The 18,230-nt window shown below is 42.0% G+C and overlaps 1 protein-coding gene across 1 annotated transcript in view; it reads left to right on the top strand.

Moving 5' to 3' along the window:
- LOC147456489 (Metallo-hydrolase/oxidoreductase superfamily protein) overlaps positions 1-7,500 on the top strand; it is a 71,037-nt gene extending 63,537 nt beyond the window's left edge. The window contains exons 5-9 of the mRNA XM_086514938.1: positions 1,484-1,589; positions 1,703-1,761; positions 5,117-5,152; positions 7,045-7,154; positions 7,238-7,500. Of these exons, the coding sequence (XP_086371064.1) occupies positions 1,484-1,589; positions 1,703-1,761; positions 5,117-5,152; positions 7,045-7,154; positions 7,238-7,295 (369 nt within the window). The 3' untranslated portion in view covers positions 7,296-7,500. The remainder of the gene's footprint in view (positions 1-1,483; positions 1,590-1,702; positions 1,762-5,116; positions 5,153-7,044; positions 7,155-7,237) is intronic.
- Positions 7,501-18,230: the final 10,730 nt, after the last annotated feature.

The following is an 18,230-nucleotide window of genomic DNA, read 5'->3' as shown; positions in this document are numbered from 1 at the left end:
ATGGAGAGATGCTCGTCCTGTTGCAGCACCTCATTGGCAGGAGGAGGGTCTCACAGCTGAGTTCTTGTCAGCTTTTTGGGCAAGGTTGTGGGACGCTAGACAGCCGCGGCGAGTCACTTTGTTCCAGTGGCTAGTTGTACATAGAGCAACAGCAGTGGGGAGCTGGCTTGTACATAGTGGTCTCTCGGCAGCATGTGCAGCTTGTGACCATCCTGTGGAGAGTCAGCGTCATTGTCTTTGGGACTGTCCTATGGCACAACAAGTTTGGCTTCGTGTCCTTCGGCTGATGCCAACTCTTTCCACAACACGGCAATACACTTGGGGGCCAGCTGCTTGGTCCACTCTCACGGGCCCGGCACTATAGTTTGAGCTATCCTCCACCAGCAGGATGATAGTGATGCACGGGGGTCGACCTACACTCCAGCCTGCTAGAGCTTACTCCACAAGAGTGGTGCAGTGAGAGAGGAGAGTGTTGGGAGCTCGTCTGCGGCCTGACACTCTGGTTCATCTGGCGGGCCCGCTGCTTCAGCATCTTGGAAGCTCGCCCTGTACCACCAGCAGAGAGTTCGAGATCTTTGGCTAGAGCTGATCCATACTCTCAGGGGACAGTTCGAGAGACTCTTGGGCAGCTCCGACCGCATGCGGGAGCGTAGAGAGGTTTTCCTTGGACTCTAGCGCCCTGGGCCTTTCTTCACCGTGGTCCAGGGTGTGCTCAGATGGCACTACCGACCAGCTATGTGGCTTTTCCCTCCTCCCATCTCCTGATTTAGCCTGATTGTACATATGCTGTTTTTTCATTGGGAGAGTCTCCCAGTAAAGGTGGTTGTAGCCCTATGGGAGTTTCATTAAATAATAGAAGGATCTTTTTCTCGGAAAAGAAAAAGGTAGATTCCATCCATTCCATACTCTTGTATCCATTTGTATCTCTCTTCCCAAAAAGGTAAGAGGATATAGTTCTTCATGCTTTTCAAAAACGTATCAATGGCCATTCATACTTCCCCACTCGGGGATAATAGTACGTCTAATCAATAATGTTTCTGTAAACACAAGAACACATGTCCAGTTATGTAATCTTTCAATCGGAAAGACAACATATGTAATCTTTCATAAAGTTTTTTGATTCATAGACAAAAGCTGATGACAGTAATCAAGGTGCTCAGTAATAATTTTTGTTTTTGAGGTGGTAAGAGAACGATCTTGTGAGATATTCTATGTTCCCAATTTCCTGCAATCCTTGAGTTGCTAGTAAGATAATAAATACTCAAATCATTATAATACACAAAGTTGACTAGAACTCAAAAAATCGCCACGCAATTCAAGTGTTGACTTGTTGAGAACAGTTTGTTAAAGGCTTCTCTTCTTCCCACTCTCATTCAAAGGTGAACTGATTTCTGTATATGAAGTGCATGTAATCAAACATTACCCTAACAGCCTGGACATTCATCTCATTTTAAGCTGATGCTTCTTGTACTGCCTTTTTCAGGTTATGCATGGTGAAGATTATATATGCCTTGGCTTCCTTTTTGGTAGGAGAGAAAAAGTAGCATACATTTCTGATATTTCTCGTTTCCCTGAAAGCACAGAAATTGGTCAGTCCACACTCTAACACTCTCAATTCACCACTTGGTTTTAATTCTGTAGCTTTCAATCCCTTGATTTAAAATTTTATCATTTTTTTAACGTGGCTTTTTAAATTCTTCAGCCATCTCTAAAAGAGGAGCTGGGGAGGTGGATTTACTCATTCTCGACACGCTTTATAAGGTTGAATTCTTACCTGTTTTTTGAATAGTGTCCTTCTTGAAGTCAACTCTCAATGTTGAGGTGTTTCATGCTCTGCACAATCACAAAAGGTACGTAGTGGTATAGAGGAGGCTGATAATGTCTTGAAATTACAGGGAACACTATGAAATGATGCATCCAACAAAACCTGCAAAGTGTCATTACAACAAAAGAGAAAGGACTGCTGATTATGCAGTTTTTGGGAGGATGTTTTAACATCTTCTTCCATGCAACAAAACCTATTTAGAATACTTAGAAGGGAATTGTGTATAGTGTTGATGGTTCATGGGTATTTTGCTGAAGACCATGCTGGCTATTAGGTAGACTTGTAGATCATCATATGCATGAAATGCCAAAGAAATAACAAAATCACAACCTCTATACGAATTCAGTCTTGTACTTGAGTACGAGAAGGATGCATACCTAGGCTTCTTTCACGACATACTGATGCTATTTTGCAAAGAGGGATGCAAAACTGTGTTACACATCTCTCTATGTGTAACACATACGTCGAAGGCACAGGGAAATGTAATTTTGACATTTTCATGGGTGGAGTTGTCAACATAGCTCATGTAGTTCTTATCGCTATCCTGTATTTGTAGCACACAACCATTGAATCTTTCAATTTAATAGTGGGTTGTGAATAATCTAGAGCAGACACAGTCATAAAAGGTTGAAATTTTAATGGGGGGATGGCACAGGTAAGTTTCCCATTGGCAGCTTTTGAAATACTCTCTTTTACAACAGAGACCAATGTAGCTTAAAATATTCTCTTATACAACAGAGACAAGTGCTGGGCAAGAAGCTTGAATACCAATGTAGCAGAAAAGTGTGTACTGTGCTGGGTTTCCTCTATGCAGTATGCTGAAATCCCACTCTCGCAACAAAGGTACACACAGTGAACAGCCAAGCTAACAAAGTACAAGTAGACAGGTACACCGTACACACCAGTAGGCGGGTACAGAACGTAGGCAGTAGCACCAACACAATTTCCGGATATTAAGACAACACAAAGGCGAGACTAAGTAGAACTGACTACACTGTACATTGCCAAGTGAATTCTCAACACATACCCAAATCAGTACACCAGTGACTGGCTTGTCACACACCCAGCTCCACACCAAGGAATAGGGTAAGATACAAGGGGGGCAAAGAGGCTCGAGGAGCAGGGTACTAGTGTAGTGATCTGTAGTCTGACTCTAGAGACAAGGTACACTCAACTGAAGGTTAAAGGTACACTAGGCATGATATCCCATGGTACTTCCACATATTTTTGTGTAGGATATCTGGCTGAGTGGTCTAGTTGGCCGGGCTATCCACTACCACACACCCAAAGACATGGGTCCCACAAGTGCAAGGTGTACTCCTGGGCCCCTGGGTTCACACGTCTACACTAGAGTCTAGTACGCCTTGGTCCGCAGGGTGTCGTAGGTACACCTTTAGTTCAGGGGCTACTTAGGTACAGTGGTACACCGGCTACTCAGGTACACTGTTCCCACCTCGTACCTTAGGCTCCTCAGTAAGATCACCCTACAGATTGGGTGCCACTAAACCACTCACTGTCCGGGTGAGGCATAAAAAAGAGGTTAACTGAGCTGCCAGGCCCTAATATGAGCTTCTGCAGTGGAAATTGATAAACATGAACTGCACCGTGACGTAAACCTGCAAAAAGAGAGACTATGTAGAATGAAACCAAAAAGTTTTCTCTCATCCAAGGTTGATGCTTGAACCTTTATGAACCGCACCGTGACGTAAACTTGCAAAAAGAGAGACTATATAGAATGAAACCAAAAAGTTTGCTCCTATCCAAGGTTGATGCTTGACCCTTTATGTGGAATTGTGGTGATGGCATTGTGTTTGTCTGCAAGCCAATGTTTGATCAACACCTTCGGATGGCACCGGGGTTATAGGCTGTTGAGCAGCGAAGAGCTGCTGTCAACTAAGCTTTCAATGCTTGGAATTTCTCCACTTGCCTGCACAGATCTTCTACTTTTGTATTCTGCAACACTAACAGCTAAAGCCTGTCTGGCCACGTCTAAAAGACCAAAACAGTGTTGTCTGCATGCTATAAGCATGGTGCATTTCCTCTAGACCACTTTCCACCAAAGTTTGTGCTCGCCTCGCACAATTTACAGCTAGTTCTGCACTGTCCAGCAGAGAAAGATGTGAGCGAATAGTACCTATGTTTCCAGCCTCCACATGGAGAGTACCATCTGTGGTGGTATGGATTTCCGGAGCTTTGTGAGGAGGATACATGCCTCAAGGATGCCCCAGTATGGATGCCCTCTATTGGTCATGGAGATCTCTGCTCTCCTAGGCCCACAGGCCGCACCATGTGGACTGCCCTGAGGAAGAAATGCCTCCTAGGTCGTGTCGCCATTAGAATGCTTCTCCATAGCTTCCATATGAGGGAGGTCACTAGGCTGCCCCAAAAATGCTGGGATGGGCTGCTCCCCAAAAATGCCCGCCGGGGTTGCCCTCCCTATAGGCTGCTCACACCCTCACACGAGGGCTACCCCCAAGGGGGCGCCCTCCAAGCTGAGCAGACAACACTACAGAAAAGGCCTTCCCAGCCCTCGCTCTTTTAAGTGGTTTCCCTACGAATCATAAAATTTTGTATTTGTACTGGCAGGTCATCAGAAGACTTTCTTATTAAACTGGATGAACCTTAATTGCAAGATTGATACCATAGAATCAAAGGTCGAGTGTGGACCTCTTATTGGACGGCAAATTAAGTGTGGAAGTAGAAGAAATTGGATAAGCTGGGAGAGGCTTCATTCACACATTGTGAAAATATACGTTCAATGCATGATGCCTTTTCCACCACTTCTAGAAATCAAATGTCTTCAGTTTAAGGATAGGTTCTACATGTAAGTCCCTCCAGATTTTTGATATGCCAAGAGCATAAATGTTCTTGTAACATGAATATGATAGGACCTGTTGGATTCTGACTCCCTTGACCTTTGTCTCAAGCGCTCTTAATGTAGCGTCAGGTTCTTACATAAATGCTAGGTCTATGGCAGTCACATGTTCTTGAGGACTTTAAGAGAATAGAAATTCCATGCTCTACATGGATCATCCAGGTTCATTGCAAGTCTGGAGCACCAAAATTCCTTTTCAGCCAGGTAAAAGTGATGTTAGTGTCAAAGGGTGTTTTATGGGATACTTGTTTTGGGTATAGTGCTACCTGCAAAGGAGCATTTATCTCCTTCAATACCTTTGTGGTTCTTAGTGAAGAAGTGTTTGGGATTTGTCATGAAGAATGTTGTGCATCTCGTGCTAGTTTGGTTTTTATATGAGCAGACAGCATCTTATGTAGCTTTCATTTTAATTTCAGGTTGGCCCTCATAATACACACTTCTGTTTACCAGAGGTGAGTTGATTTTCTATGTTTACCTTGTGTTTGTTTAGCCTTTTTTGTGTGAGTCAAATAAGCTAGAATATTCGAAATTTCTACACTTACTTTTTCCAAGGGGTATCCAATATCATGATTTAGCTCCTAAATACATTTCACGTCACATCCAAAAAGCAATGAGAGTTGAAGACACAGTGCACATACATGAAATCAGCAGAGATTGATGGAATACTGAGATCACCAAAGCATTTCTAAATGAATAATGGTTTGTTTCATCTAGTTTTGTTCAGTAACAAATAATGTGATTTAGTTTTTTCTTTTTTCTATTTTCTTGTGTCCCTATCTTTTGTAATCTTGTCAATATTTTATCCCCTCTTATAATTTGTAAGTTCAGACTATTCTGACCTTATGAAGGTATATATAGTCGTTCAAAGTGTAACTGCTGGTTTGCTAGCTAGATGCACTGGTTTAAGAATGCTTACATAGGGATATTGGGAGACTGCTCTAGATACCGGAAACCTTGACAACGCATTGGACTCTTAAATTTTCTTTATGTGTATGGACATAAAAACTCTAGGGTTACTCTTTGAGGAAGGAGTGACTGAGATTGGGGCGGCGTTTTAGACACGCAACGTTTGAATTGTCCAGTAGAACTTCCAAGAAATGTTTAAGGAAGATCACAACTTTGGGATGCCGAATCACCACCCAACCACTCGTCTTTATAGAGACCCTAATAGGGATCCCTTGTATCTCCTCGCTAGTGCATCGGTGCCAATTTGGCAGAAGTGTTCTTTTCCATCCGATCAGCTTCCACTAGAGAATTGCATGCGAGCTAGCTTCGGCCAGTATTTTTGCCCAGAAATCAACTTTTTTGTACTACTAAAACAACAGGAACAGCACTGTGAAATAGTGCAATTTTCTCAAATCTTTTTTGGAAAAGTGTCATTCCTTTGATGGACTTAAAAGCTGGCACTCATTCTCTTCAGGAGAAACATGTGATTTCTCCATGGAAATGCTCCTCTGTTGGCAAGGTATCTGTCCTGCCAAGGTCAAGTGGCAAGTCTCCGTCACACTCAAAGTGGTGATTTGTCTCTGGGAACATTGTGATCGCACATGCCAGTGTCATGACTCAAATAGTTATATCTGATGTGTCCTCCTTTGATAAGTGCATAGGTGTGTCCGAAGCAATCCACAAGTTACGACCCCGTCTGAAGTACAAAACCGCCGAGCAAGGACTCGAATAAATGGATCTCCCAAGAATTGTATGCCTGTAGATGATCCAACCCAGATTTGAAGTTACTGTATGCTGCAGCAGTCATGGATAGACTAGGCGGACCACCGGTCTATGCTCTGCCTTGTGTCAAAGAAGGGATATAGAACTTTGTGAGGATGTACATTGGAAAATTTCCTTTGAAATGAAAGCCAAGTTCTTGGGAAGACTAAGTAAGCATTTCATGAAAGCATCAATTGGAGCTGGCCGCAGTATATTTGGTACGGCTAGTTAGTTGTGCATTTTGTACATCATGCTTTTGGCATTGCATCATGCATGTCTCCTGCTACCTAATGATTTTGAGCTGTTTTGAGGGTGTTTATTAGGATTGTGAAAGTAGTTTTTGAATGAAACTTGACGGCCTCCATCACAAGAAGTTTTGGACAGATTCTTACAATAATTCTCACATTGTGACTTAACTCAACATCATGAGCTTCTGCGAGGGAGGCACCGCATACCTAGCTAGGTATGTGGTGCCTCTCGAGCAGAAGCTCATGATGTTATGCATTGTATGAAAAACACTGAAAAAGACTGCTTTTTCTACATGAGAAAATTTCTAAATCTTCTTGTGCATCTTTGTGTGTCCTCTCTTCTCTTTGTGTATATGTGCTTGCAAGAGCTTGAGCTCCCTTCTTTGCAGACTTTGGATGCCATCAAGAGAATACAGCCAAAGCGAGCATTGCTGGTAGGCATGACCCATGAGTTTGACCATGAGACTGATAATGCATATCTACGAAAATGGTCCTCAAGGTAAGTCTCTCAAAGTTACTTGATCTCTCAGAATTCAGGCCAATCACATGTCATGAATCTCTCAAGGGTGTGTGTGGATGCAGGGAAGGGATTGATGTTCAACTGGCTTACGATGGACAAAGAATCACCATAGATCTTTAATTTTTCTTCAAACTGGAAATTACTTTACAAAGATATTTGTGTGTTATTTTACAGAACCATTGAAAATTTTGCAAGAATCAAGATACTTAAAATCATTAATTAGTGGCCCTTGCAATTCTTTTGAACATTTTGGCTGGGCACTAAAGAAGAACATTTGTAATACAACCCTTTGAGAGGGTATTTATGCAAAAAAACATTTAACGTAGATGCTCATATTGAATTGAATTGAACAAGATCTAGTGCTTGAGATCAACCCTACATGGGACTCAATGCAAGTTTACCATGTACAAGTTCAATTGTTTATACTAATTGAATGTGTAATTTAATGTATACCGGTGGTTTTAAATTACCTTCTCCTCTCTTGGATCTCGAAGACAAGACATCTCGAGACAAATGTAGGCATTGTTTGTGTGTGTGTGTGTGTGAGAGAGAGAGAGAGATGAAATGAAATGATATATTAACATCTTCAAAAAGGCCAAAATTACCTATGAGACCAAAAGTTTACAATATTTGGTGAATCTGATACACAAAAGGGGGGGGGGGGGGGGGGGGGGGGGCGAGGGGAGAGAGAGAGAGAGAGAGAGAGGGAGATGAAATAAAATGATATATTAACATCTTGCAGAGGCCAAAATGACCTATGAGACCAAAAAGTTTACAATATTTGGTGAATTTGATACACACAAGGGGGGAGAGAGGGCAATAATGATGATGCCATATAGGTCCTCATATGTGTCCGTTTAAAAGTGAACAAGCCAATGGATTTATAATTGAATATGAAGGTCTTTGTGTGATATACTTGCAGCAATGATGCCTTGTGAAGTAACAATGTGTCCCAAGGTGATTTGTTACTACATTAATTGATTCGAGAATAAAGCGAGGGTCAACTTTGTGAGTATTTATTTCCCTTGTAATATGCTCAAATTTATTCCTTTGGTCCAATCCATTGTTTGACTAGAAGAAAAAGCCCTATTTGAGTCCAAAAAAGCATATAAATCTGGGGGCAATGATCCCTCCTTGGGATAAAACAGGCCAAGATGTAAAGTGCCACTCAAGTAGCGAAAAATCCTTTTGACAGCCTGATAATGCTTAGACCGTGGGCTATGCATGAATCTATTGACCTGTAAGACTGCAAATTGTATATATTGTTTCGTGTTGCATACATAAATGAGGCAACCAATAGCAGTTTGATAAAGAGTGACATCGGTAGGATCACCAACATCATGAAGACTCAATTTCAAACTTGTTTCCATGGGAGTGGCAATAGGTTTGCAATCCTCGAGTCCAAAGTTACACTTCTACCACTGAAAAGACGCAACAAAGTGTCATAAACGTCCTGTGAGCTTACATTATTGTCTCTAGTACATTATAGCAAGGACCGAATAGAATCTTCGACAAAAACATCTTTGCAAGACCAAGATACACTTTGTTTGCAAATGATACAACCTGTAACCTTTTTTTTTAGCACTATAACCAACAAAAATACATGTAACTGCCTTATCATCCAATTTTCTGCATTGTGTTTGTGGCACCAAGGCATATGCCAAACAACCAAAAACATGCAATAGAAGGCTTTCTATTATGCCATGCTTCATATGGAGTAATAGGCTGCAACGCTTTCATAGGACACATGTTTAGTATATAAGTGGCACACCTAATGGCCTCAAGGCAAAATGAATGCGACAAAATTTGACTTTTGACCATACATCGTGCCATTTTCATAAGTGACCTGTTTTTCTTCTCAGTAATACCATTTTACTGAGGTGTATAAGGCACTGTACATTGGTGTTTTATCCTACGACTAGCCAGAAATGCGTTAAATTCTTGAGACATATACTCCTCCCTCGATCGGAACGGAGGGTGCTCATTGTACATTTTGAGACAGTTTCAGCTATAACCAAAAATTGTTTGAAGCACATAAATACTTCGAACTTCACTTTAAGTGGATATACCCATGCATGCCTGGAGTAATCATCAATGAAAGTCACGAAGTAAAGGTAATTTTCCAAGGACGGAGTTTGCACGGGCCACAAGCATGACTATGTATAAGCTACAACTTGCATGTGGCCCTAGTTGAACCATCCTTTGAAAACTTTGAACCCTGCATCTTACCCAAACTACAGCCTTCACAAACAGGTGCTTCAAGAGGTGACAAAGAAGCAACCATATCAAATTTCTGTAAACGCAGTAAACTAGCAAAATTCAGATGTCCAAAACGTGCATGCCAAAGTTTCGCTTCTGAAATAGCCTTAGAATCCACAACTGGGTGAAAGCATGACTGGGTGGTACACTTTTATGGGTTGATTACTAGTTTTGAATAGCTGCTCTTTTAGACGTGGCGCGCGGTAAAATTTTTGCAAATTAATTCTAAATTTGGCACCAAACAGCTTTTTAGATTCTCCTCTTCAAGAGTAATGATATATCACACGCCTTGGGTTCTTCTATCTTTGTCAAACATATTACAACTATTAATTTGCCAGATAGTGATGTCCCGGACACAGCTTTGGTGTCCACCCAGTCTTGCTTTCACCCAACTGCATTTGTAAAATTTTGTCGACACTTATCATACAAAGTGAGCTTGTACAGCCCACGGCATAAAATGCCAAGTGCAACAATTTTATCACCGAAACTGAGATCATGTATTGGACATACAATGCATCAACAAGTGTGAAAGAACTTCCATTTGCAGCAGTAAGCACAATCTTTTCAACTCCCTGAATCGGATAAGAGGCATTATTGACACAAGTAACTGAATTCCCATGAGGGGCAGACTCAGGGTCATAAATACAAGCCCATTCTGCATCAATATCAGCATCAAAATCTCCTTTCAAAGAAGACTCTACAATAGCTGTAAGCACAATCTTTTCAACTCCCTGAATCGGATAAGAGGCATTATTGACACAAGTAACTGAATTCCCATGAGGGACAGACTCAAGGTCATAAATACACTCTATACTAAAAGCCCATTCTGCATCAACAGCAGCAGTAAGCACAATCTTTTCAACTCCCTGAATCGGATAAGAGGCATTATTGACACAAGTAACTGAATTCCCATGAGGGACAGACTCAGGGTCATAAATACAAGCCCATTCTGCATCAAAATCTCCTTTCAAAGAAGACTCTACAATAGCTGTAAGCACAATCTTTTCAACTCCCTGAATCGGATAAGAGGCATTATTGACACAAGTAACTGAATTCCCATGAGGGACAGACTCAAGGTCATAAATACACTCTGTACTAAAAGCCCATTCTGCATCAACAGCAGCAGTAAGCACAATCTTTTCAACTCCCTGAATCGGATAAGAGGCATTATTGACATAAGTAACTGAATTCCCATGAGGAACAGACTCAGGGTTATAAATACACTCTGTACTAAAATCCCATTCTGCATCCACATCAACATCAAAATCTCCTTTTAGAGAAGACTCTACAATAGCTGCATTTCTAGTGAAACCAGCACTTGTAGTGAAACGAGCCTCTTTCTTCTTAACCTCTTTGGCATTCAGCTTAGGACACTGCTTGATCAAGTGATCATTAGCTTTACAATAGTGGCAACACATCTTCTTTTTTCCCTTTTCACTAGAATTCCCATACGAATTGTTGTCAGCAAAAGCATAAGGAACAAATAATTTACCACTCGCAAAAGAACCATGAGAAGTGGCTACATTGTTGTTACCACCTTTTCTCTGAGGAGCAATAAAGGCATGTTCAACTACACGCTGTCTAATCCTGTTTCTTTTGGAAAGTGACTCTTGCAATAACACTGTGCATAATGCATCAAACTTGACAACGTCAAGATTTCCTTGGGTCAAAAGTCTCCAAGTACTAGCAAAAGTTTGGTAAGAATCTTGCAAGCACCATCAAGAACAATTTGCACAAGGGAACTGTTAGAAATGACTTCGCCTGCAAAAATAAGTTGCTCATTGATATCCTTGACACCAACAAGGAAAGTGTCCATATCATCTTCCTCATGCATAATCTTTGACTCAAACTCTTTACGCAACAATGTAATTTTTGTCTCATTGCGACTTGCATAAAGACCAGCCAGAATATCCCAAGCATGTTTTGCAGGTCTTGCTGAACGCATGTGAGGAGTAATAGTGCGCTTCATAGACAACACAATCAATGCATGAGCCTGCGCATCTTTTATATCCCAACAAGCTTGCTCAACCGTAGGCAAAATAGCTTTGGCAACAGCAACCCTGCCACCAAAACCTACAACATTCTCAACATCACCTACATTCTCAAAACCATGACGTACATCAATGCCCTGCACAATGTTCCAAATGCCCTTTGAAACAAGGACATGTTGCATCAGGTAATCCCACATAAGGTAATTGTCCCATCCAATCTATCCTTTGCAGCAAACATCTTGAACACATCTGTGTTGTTGTCAGCCATGGTGAATGCTGCACCTGACGTGAAAACTGCCCAAAAAAGAGGAGAAACAGAGCGGGAACAACACATGCTATATAGCATAAATCGTAGAAGACTGTAAGAGACATGTTATGCAAAAAACGACACTGATAGAGATTTTGCACAAAATGACAAAATAGCATGTGTAGTATTGCATGTAGTGGAAACAGAGACCGAAATGGCCCAAATTAAAATTTTGAGTAGACCAAGATCTACAAGATCTCCCAAAATATTTTTTGACCTATGAACACTCTCCAAAGCTCACAAAAATCGTCAAAAGTGAGCAGGCATGTGCTGGTGACTAAGCTCGAGAGGACGCAACTTGCTTTGATACCAATTGTTGGAAATAGGGTTGCAAAAAAACACACACAGCTTGGAGATGGAAAAAGAAGCTCAAGGAACACAACAGAGAGTGTATTACTTAGTGTGAAATGGAAAGATAAGATAGCCCTAGAGTGATGGACATATATACAATGCACAGGGGGAAAGACCTCCTAGTGAGGGAAAAAATTCCTCGACGGTCCTAAGTGTGTTCACACACATCACTACCACATGTATATGGTAACAAATCATACAAATTACACTAAATGTAGCTTAAATTTAACCCTTTTATTTGTGAAAATAAACAGGCTTGTATTCAGTCAAACGGAAGGTATTCAATTTTGTTCGGTATTCTCTTGCCATTGTTGTTTGTTGCACACTTTGCAAGGCCTTTGTAGTAATTTTGACAGAACTCTAGCTTAGGTTTCGAATACAATCAATTTTTTGAATGTTAAATGATATTAGAGCAATGCCAAAATAAGATTTGGGTAAATTTGACATGACATAAGTGACGATACATTTGTAGCAAGAAAAGTGTGTCGTGCTCTCTTCTGTGGGTGCTCCGTAGTGAAATATGCATGAAACCTCACTCCAACAGAAAGAAAATACCATAGAGCAATGGAAACTTTAAGGCACAAAAACGGACTCAGAACTCAATGGAAATCGATGAACTCATGGACTAGTACAGATTTTGGTTGGCAACACACTCAACTCCAAAAGCCAAGGACTCACATGTATAATGGGAGTGTCGAGGCTCCAATGTGCATAGAGAGTTTTGTATGGTGCTGGACTCAAGACACCAGACTCAAGATAATAGACCGTAGAAAGTATATGATGCCACGATGACTAGAACCAACCACACATATATACAATCATAAAGAGCAACCAACGGCTAGGAAAATCTCCCTCACAGTCCAGCTAAGTCCATCTATGAATTGTGCTGGTGAATTGGCGACATTGTCCACTAGACCACCACCCATGTGTTTGCCACATGTCACTTTTCAAGCGAGAGTCAACCCAGTGTGTACCCAAGACCAAATTTAATTGCCAGTCCAATGGAAGTGACATTATATACCTGCTACAAATTTCCCGCCACAAGAACACTCACCGCCTCGATGAGAGAAACATTCTAGCTTTCAACAATCTTTAACAAGTCCAATGCGATGAACGAAATGAACATGAGTGATATACCCATAATAGGGATACAATTCACTTACACAGGATAGGCAGTTACAGTTACACTTGGTCTCGGGTTCACACCAGATAAACTCTCACCTAGACAGTGGCATAGTTTAGTGGACATTGTGGCTGGTTCACCACCACCACAATTTGGAGATAGACATAGCTGGATTGTCAGGGATATTTTGATAGGCGTTGCTAGCTCTTTATGATTTTATATATGTGTATCTGGTTCGAGTCATCGTATGCATCATTTATTTTTTATGGTCTAGCATCTTGAGTCTTGGGCGAGGTCTTGGGTCTTGAGTCCTCTGCCCTCTCCCTACACATTGGAGCCTCAACACCTCCATTGTACATATGAGTCGTAGGCTTGGAGCTGAGTGAGCTACCAGCCAGAGTCTATATTGTCCATGAGTTTGTCATTTCCATTGAGTTCTAAGTTTGTTGTTGTGACTTTGAGTTATTTTTTCCATTGCTCTATTGTGTTCTTTTTTTTTGGCTGGAGTGAGGTTTTATGCATATTGCATTGAGGAGCACCTATAGTAGAAAGCACGACACCCTTTTCCTGCTACCAGTGCTCTCATTTTTGGCACACTCGGTGGGACCTCAACTGAAGTCTCACTCTGTTGCCTCGGCCAATTCTTGTCCTATGGGCCACGCCACATCATCACTCGTGACATTCCCCCCTCTTGAAATAATTGTAATCGCCCTTGACTACACCACATTTTGGACTAACCATACATGGTCTAGGAGCTAGCTGGTTTATGCCCTCGCCTAGTCTATTGTGCTAGTCTAGACTGGCCTTGATCAGCTTGGTCTTGTCCACCTTCACCCTCGTCCAACTTGGTCTAGCTAGTCTAGTCTCTCTCACCCATATCTAGATGGAGTGGTCTAGCTGATTTTAGGTCTAGTCAAGTATGGTTAGACTATCCAACAAGTTCAAGGGTCTTCACGTCCAAAGCTTGGGTGGGTTTGTTGCTACTGCATGACACATACAAGGCAGTCTAAAGATCGACAAAGCTAACTGCGGAGCCCTTTGAAGTACTACCACAAAAAGCATCATCCTTTCCTGCTGAGTAGAAGCCTCCCATTCCCCCTACCCTTACCTTCTCAAGCATCTACCTCAACTCTCTCAACTAGCTCCTCAACACCCTGGTCACCTTCCCTAATACACTTTCCACCAGCTGTGTTATAGAAAGCTCCTTACCAGGCAGCCATGGAGGAACTGACAAGTGTTTTAGCTAGGGTGAACATAAAGTTTCCCACTTTCAAAGGACTCTCCACAGAGGATGCAAACGACCATGCTAGCAGATTTGTATCCCTTTCCAAGGGTCATGGCCTCAATAGAGAAGACGCCTATCTAGTGCTCTTCTCATCAACCTTGGATGACTTAGCAGATAAATGGTACATTTAGTTTGCTAAGAACCACTTTACTACTTGAGAAACACTAAGGTGACAATGCTGTGAAGCTTTCAAACCAGGTGACTTTCAAGAGAAGGATCTGGATGAGTTAACAAACTTAGTAGTTCAGTCATATGAGACTTTTGGAGAACTTATAACAAGAACAAACTCTCAGGTTGCCAAATTTTCCTAGCAACTAGGAGAATTCGTGGTCAACAAGTGGGTGGAGAAGGCTCTCTTCAAGACTTCTCAATCTGAGAGAATCTTTGACTTGAAGCAACTGATGAGGATTTTGTCACTGCTACTACAAGGATAGAAGGAATCTATTCAACGACCCTCCTCAAGTAGAGATTGCCTCAGTACTCATGGAAAGTCCATATGACCCCTCAATTTCTTTACGCAGGGAACTAGAAGCACCAAATCTATAACGAGCTTTTCAAGAGGAGAGATACTTCTCTCTTAGATAGCAGAAGCCTCCACATCAAGAGGTTTGGACTAGATCAAGCAGGAGTTGGAAGAGCTCAGGGCTCAACAAGAGTCTAGGGGTGTGGTCTAGTTTAGCTCATGTCATTCTTCAGGGCATCCTCCACATGAATGCCCCCTTTGGGCTTATTCTCAGCTCTATGAAAAATATGGGCATGAAGATAAGGATTGCTACTACCTAAAGGGATTGCGGCAATTGCACCAGAGCCTTGCTCCTACTCTTCAACAAGGGTTGGCACCTGCATCTAACATGGTTTCCACCTATTGACATCCAAACTACATCCCACCTTTGCTGGCTAACCTCATATGCAAGGTATGCAAAGCACTTTTCCATCTCATAGCTTTTATCATGCTAATGCTCCTCCAGCCCCTCAGAGCTTCTACACGTCAGCATCCTCCTCCATGTAGCAGGAGCAGACCCCGAGACCACCTCGCCCATCCAATCGACCCATTTTGTGCTAGGAATGTAGTGAATATGGGCATTACCAAAGCAAATTCCCTTTGCCATAAGGGTCTCCTCCTTGCTGCTATTGCTCTGAGGCTAAAGATCACTACAATAAGGATTTTTCCAAACAACGTGCATCCATGTCTTGGAGCCCAAGTCAAAACCAACCTGAATTCACATTTCCCAAAATCAATTCGATAACAGTTAGCACCATCCCTCAACTATCACCTTCTACTCATGTGGTGGCCCCTCATGAAAAATTCCAACATGTAGAGGAACCCACTTGTGTCCTCACTCGGGCCTAGAGGGAAGCCCTCGGTCTCAACCTTCCAGCAAGTTTTACTCGTCCACCCACTATCTTTCCAATGAATACCCACTTCCAGCAGTTGACAAGTCATCTCCTAGTGCCAAGAGAGGATCTTCATTTCTGATCTCCGATATTGGATGGGGCTTTCTTGGAAGCAATAGCTGGCCTGTAATAGATCAAGGTACCAGAGAAAAAACTAGTAGAAAAAGAAAAGCCTACATCAGATATTATCTTGAAAAACACCTTCCAACGAGTGTCACTCTATGACATGCTTCGACTAGATTCGGGTTTTGAAGTGACATCCTTGCCGTTATTCATTCACTTTGCCCCAGGAGCAGGTCCTAGTGGTGGGCACCTCCCAGTGAAACCACCAAAGTCGTATATGATATCCCACTCCGTTGCTCCCCTTACTGATTATAGAATCCCTCCTCTCACCATGTCCATCTTGGGGTGTCAATTCACAAGAGTGATAGTAGATAGTGGATCTGGAATCAACCTAATACCCGAGTTCACCATGGTCGCATTAGGTCTGCAGCCTACTCGACCCACCTGTTCACAGTTACTTTAGCCGCCCCCAAATGATAGTCTACCCATTGGGCATAGTGGATAGCATAGTGGACAAGGTGCCTCCATAGGTACACGACTTTACCTTTAACTTGGATTTTCTCTTCCCCAGGTTGAGGGATGATTTCATTTGCTCATTGATAGACCATGGCTGTGACACACTAAAGTGCTACATGATTGGGACAAGGATGCCATGTGGATACATACTCTTGGCTCCCCAATGAAACCCATTCGCCTTGAAGGAGGGATGGACCCAGTGGTGCATCATAGTCCTTTATCAGTGGAGTCCAACTCTGAATTGGAATAGCCTACTTCACCTGACGGGCCATAGGAAGACTTGTTGAAGTGGTTGGAAGTTACTAAAGCTTTGCCTTGTTATGAGGTCTCTATTCAATCCTTGCCGAAGGATATCCCATCTTCCAACGTTCTTACAGTAGTTGGCCCTAGCGTGCCATCAGCCAAGTTACAAGGATCGGGGTCAAAGAGGTTGATGCCTCATAGGCTCCTACATTGGAAGCCTTTGGGTTTGGTGAGACCCTTAAGGACCATAGAGGAGAGGAAACAAATATCCTTTACAGGAGTTAGCCTAGCTGTTAACTTATGGCGGAATTCTTATCAATTGTCTTATATGGATTCATCGGTCGGCAGGCTTGTTGATTCCACATGTGTATGGATGGGGTGATCACCATTGATAGGCATGCCACAAGATTCAATAGATAGGGATAACAGGCTTTGACATCATCTCAGTGTAAGCCTACATATGTGAACGAGATGACCCACATAAAAGGCTTGTAATCTAGTTTTTCTTCATTCTCAATGTACTAATGTAGTGCACTTGCTCTCCTTCTCTGTCACCTCATCTTCTTGCTCACTATGAGTGTGAGTGTCTGTGAATGTGAGAGAGGGGGCATGTGCAATTGAGCATCAGTAGTACTAGCAAGGCGATCAAACAGTAGCTACTGTAGGCTTCTTCCTCTTTACCTGCATGGGATTTTCTTATCAAGGCGATGCAGGAGGTGACACACCATTGTAGAGCTTGTATGTGCACAGGTTGTGTGCTTGCAGCTGTGTGGCTCGCGTACGATGCTGAGTAAGGTCCCAAAAACCAACATTCTTAGCATGTTGCAAGGGATTTACTGTACACGAAGCTCCACTCACAGTCTGTGTTGTGTGTTGAGGTTACGTTTTCTGTTTGAAAGGAAAAGAAGAAGTTGTGTGTGAGTACAAATTTGCATTATGTGTGTTGAGTTTGGTTTTGTTTCTGCAACAGGTTCTATTTCAGTTTAGCTCATAGAGCATAGAATTTTGTTGAGTTTAACATTCTAGAAATTTGTTTTGGAAATCTGTTTTGTTCAAATTTTTGTTCTATTCGCATAGTCATTCATAGTTGCATAAAGAAGTAGATTTGTTTTTGTTTCAATTTTCTATAATGCAGGTTCTGTTTTTGTTAATTTTTAAACAATTTAAGTTTTGGAAAAAAATAAATATATTAAAAAAACACCAACACATATCGAAAGGAAGCCTGAATCATTTTTTTTTTTTAAGTTGAAAAGAAAAACCCCCAATTGTCTTCGTCCTCATCCCCAAGCTAGAGCAGGAGCTTGGTCTTGGTTTTAGTCTTTTGATAGTAGTTATGGTTGAGTTTATTTATATACCCTACCCCTCCAAGGGGTGAATGAGGCATGTGGGATAAAGGCTCCACCTTTCCCTCCACAAGCCTCTCTTAAAATTCTACTTCCACCCACTTGCATAGGTAGAAATCTCTTGTTTTGATGGTTACATGCACCTCTATTACCCCACAAGGTACCATTCATGTGGAGAC

Source organism: Adiantum capillus-veneris, chromosome 6 (genome assembly GCF_014529385.1).
Source record: "Adiantum capillus-veneris isolate H3 chromosome 6, ASM1452938v2, whole genome shotgun sequence".
In the NCBI taxonomy this organism is placed as follows: domain Eukaryota; kingdom Viridiplantae; phylum Streptophyta; class Polypodiopsida; order Polypodiales; family Pteridaceae; genus Adiantum; species Adiantum capillus-veneris.
This window is presented reverse-complemented; position numbering and strand designations above follow the sequence as displayed.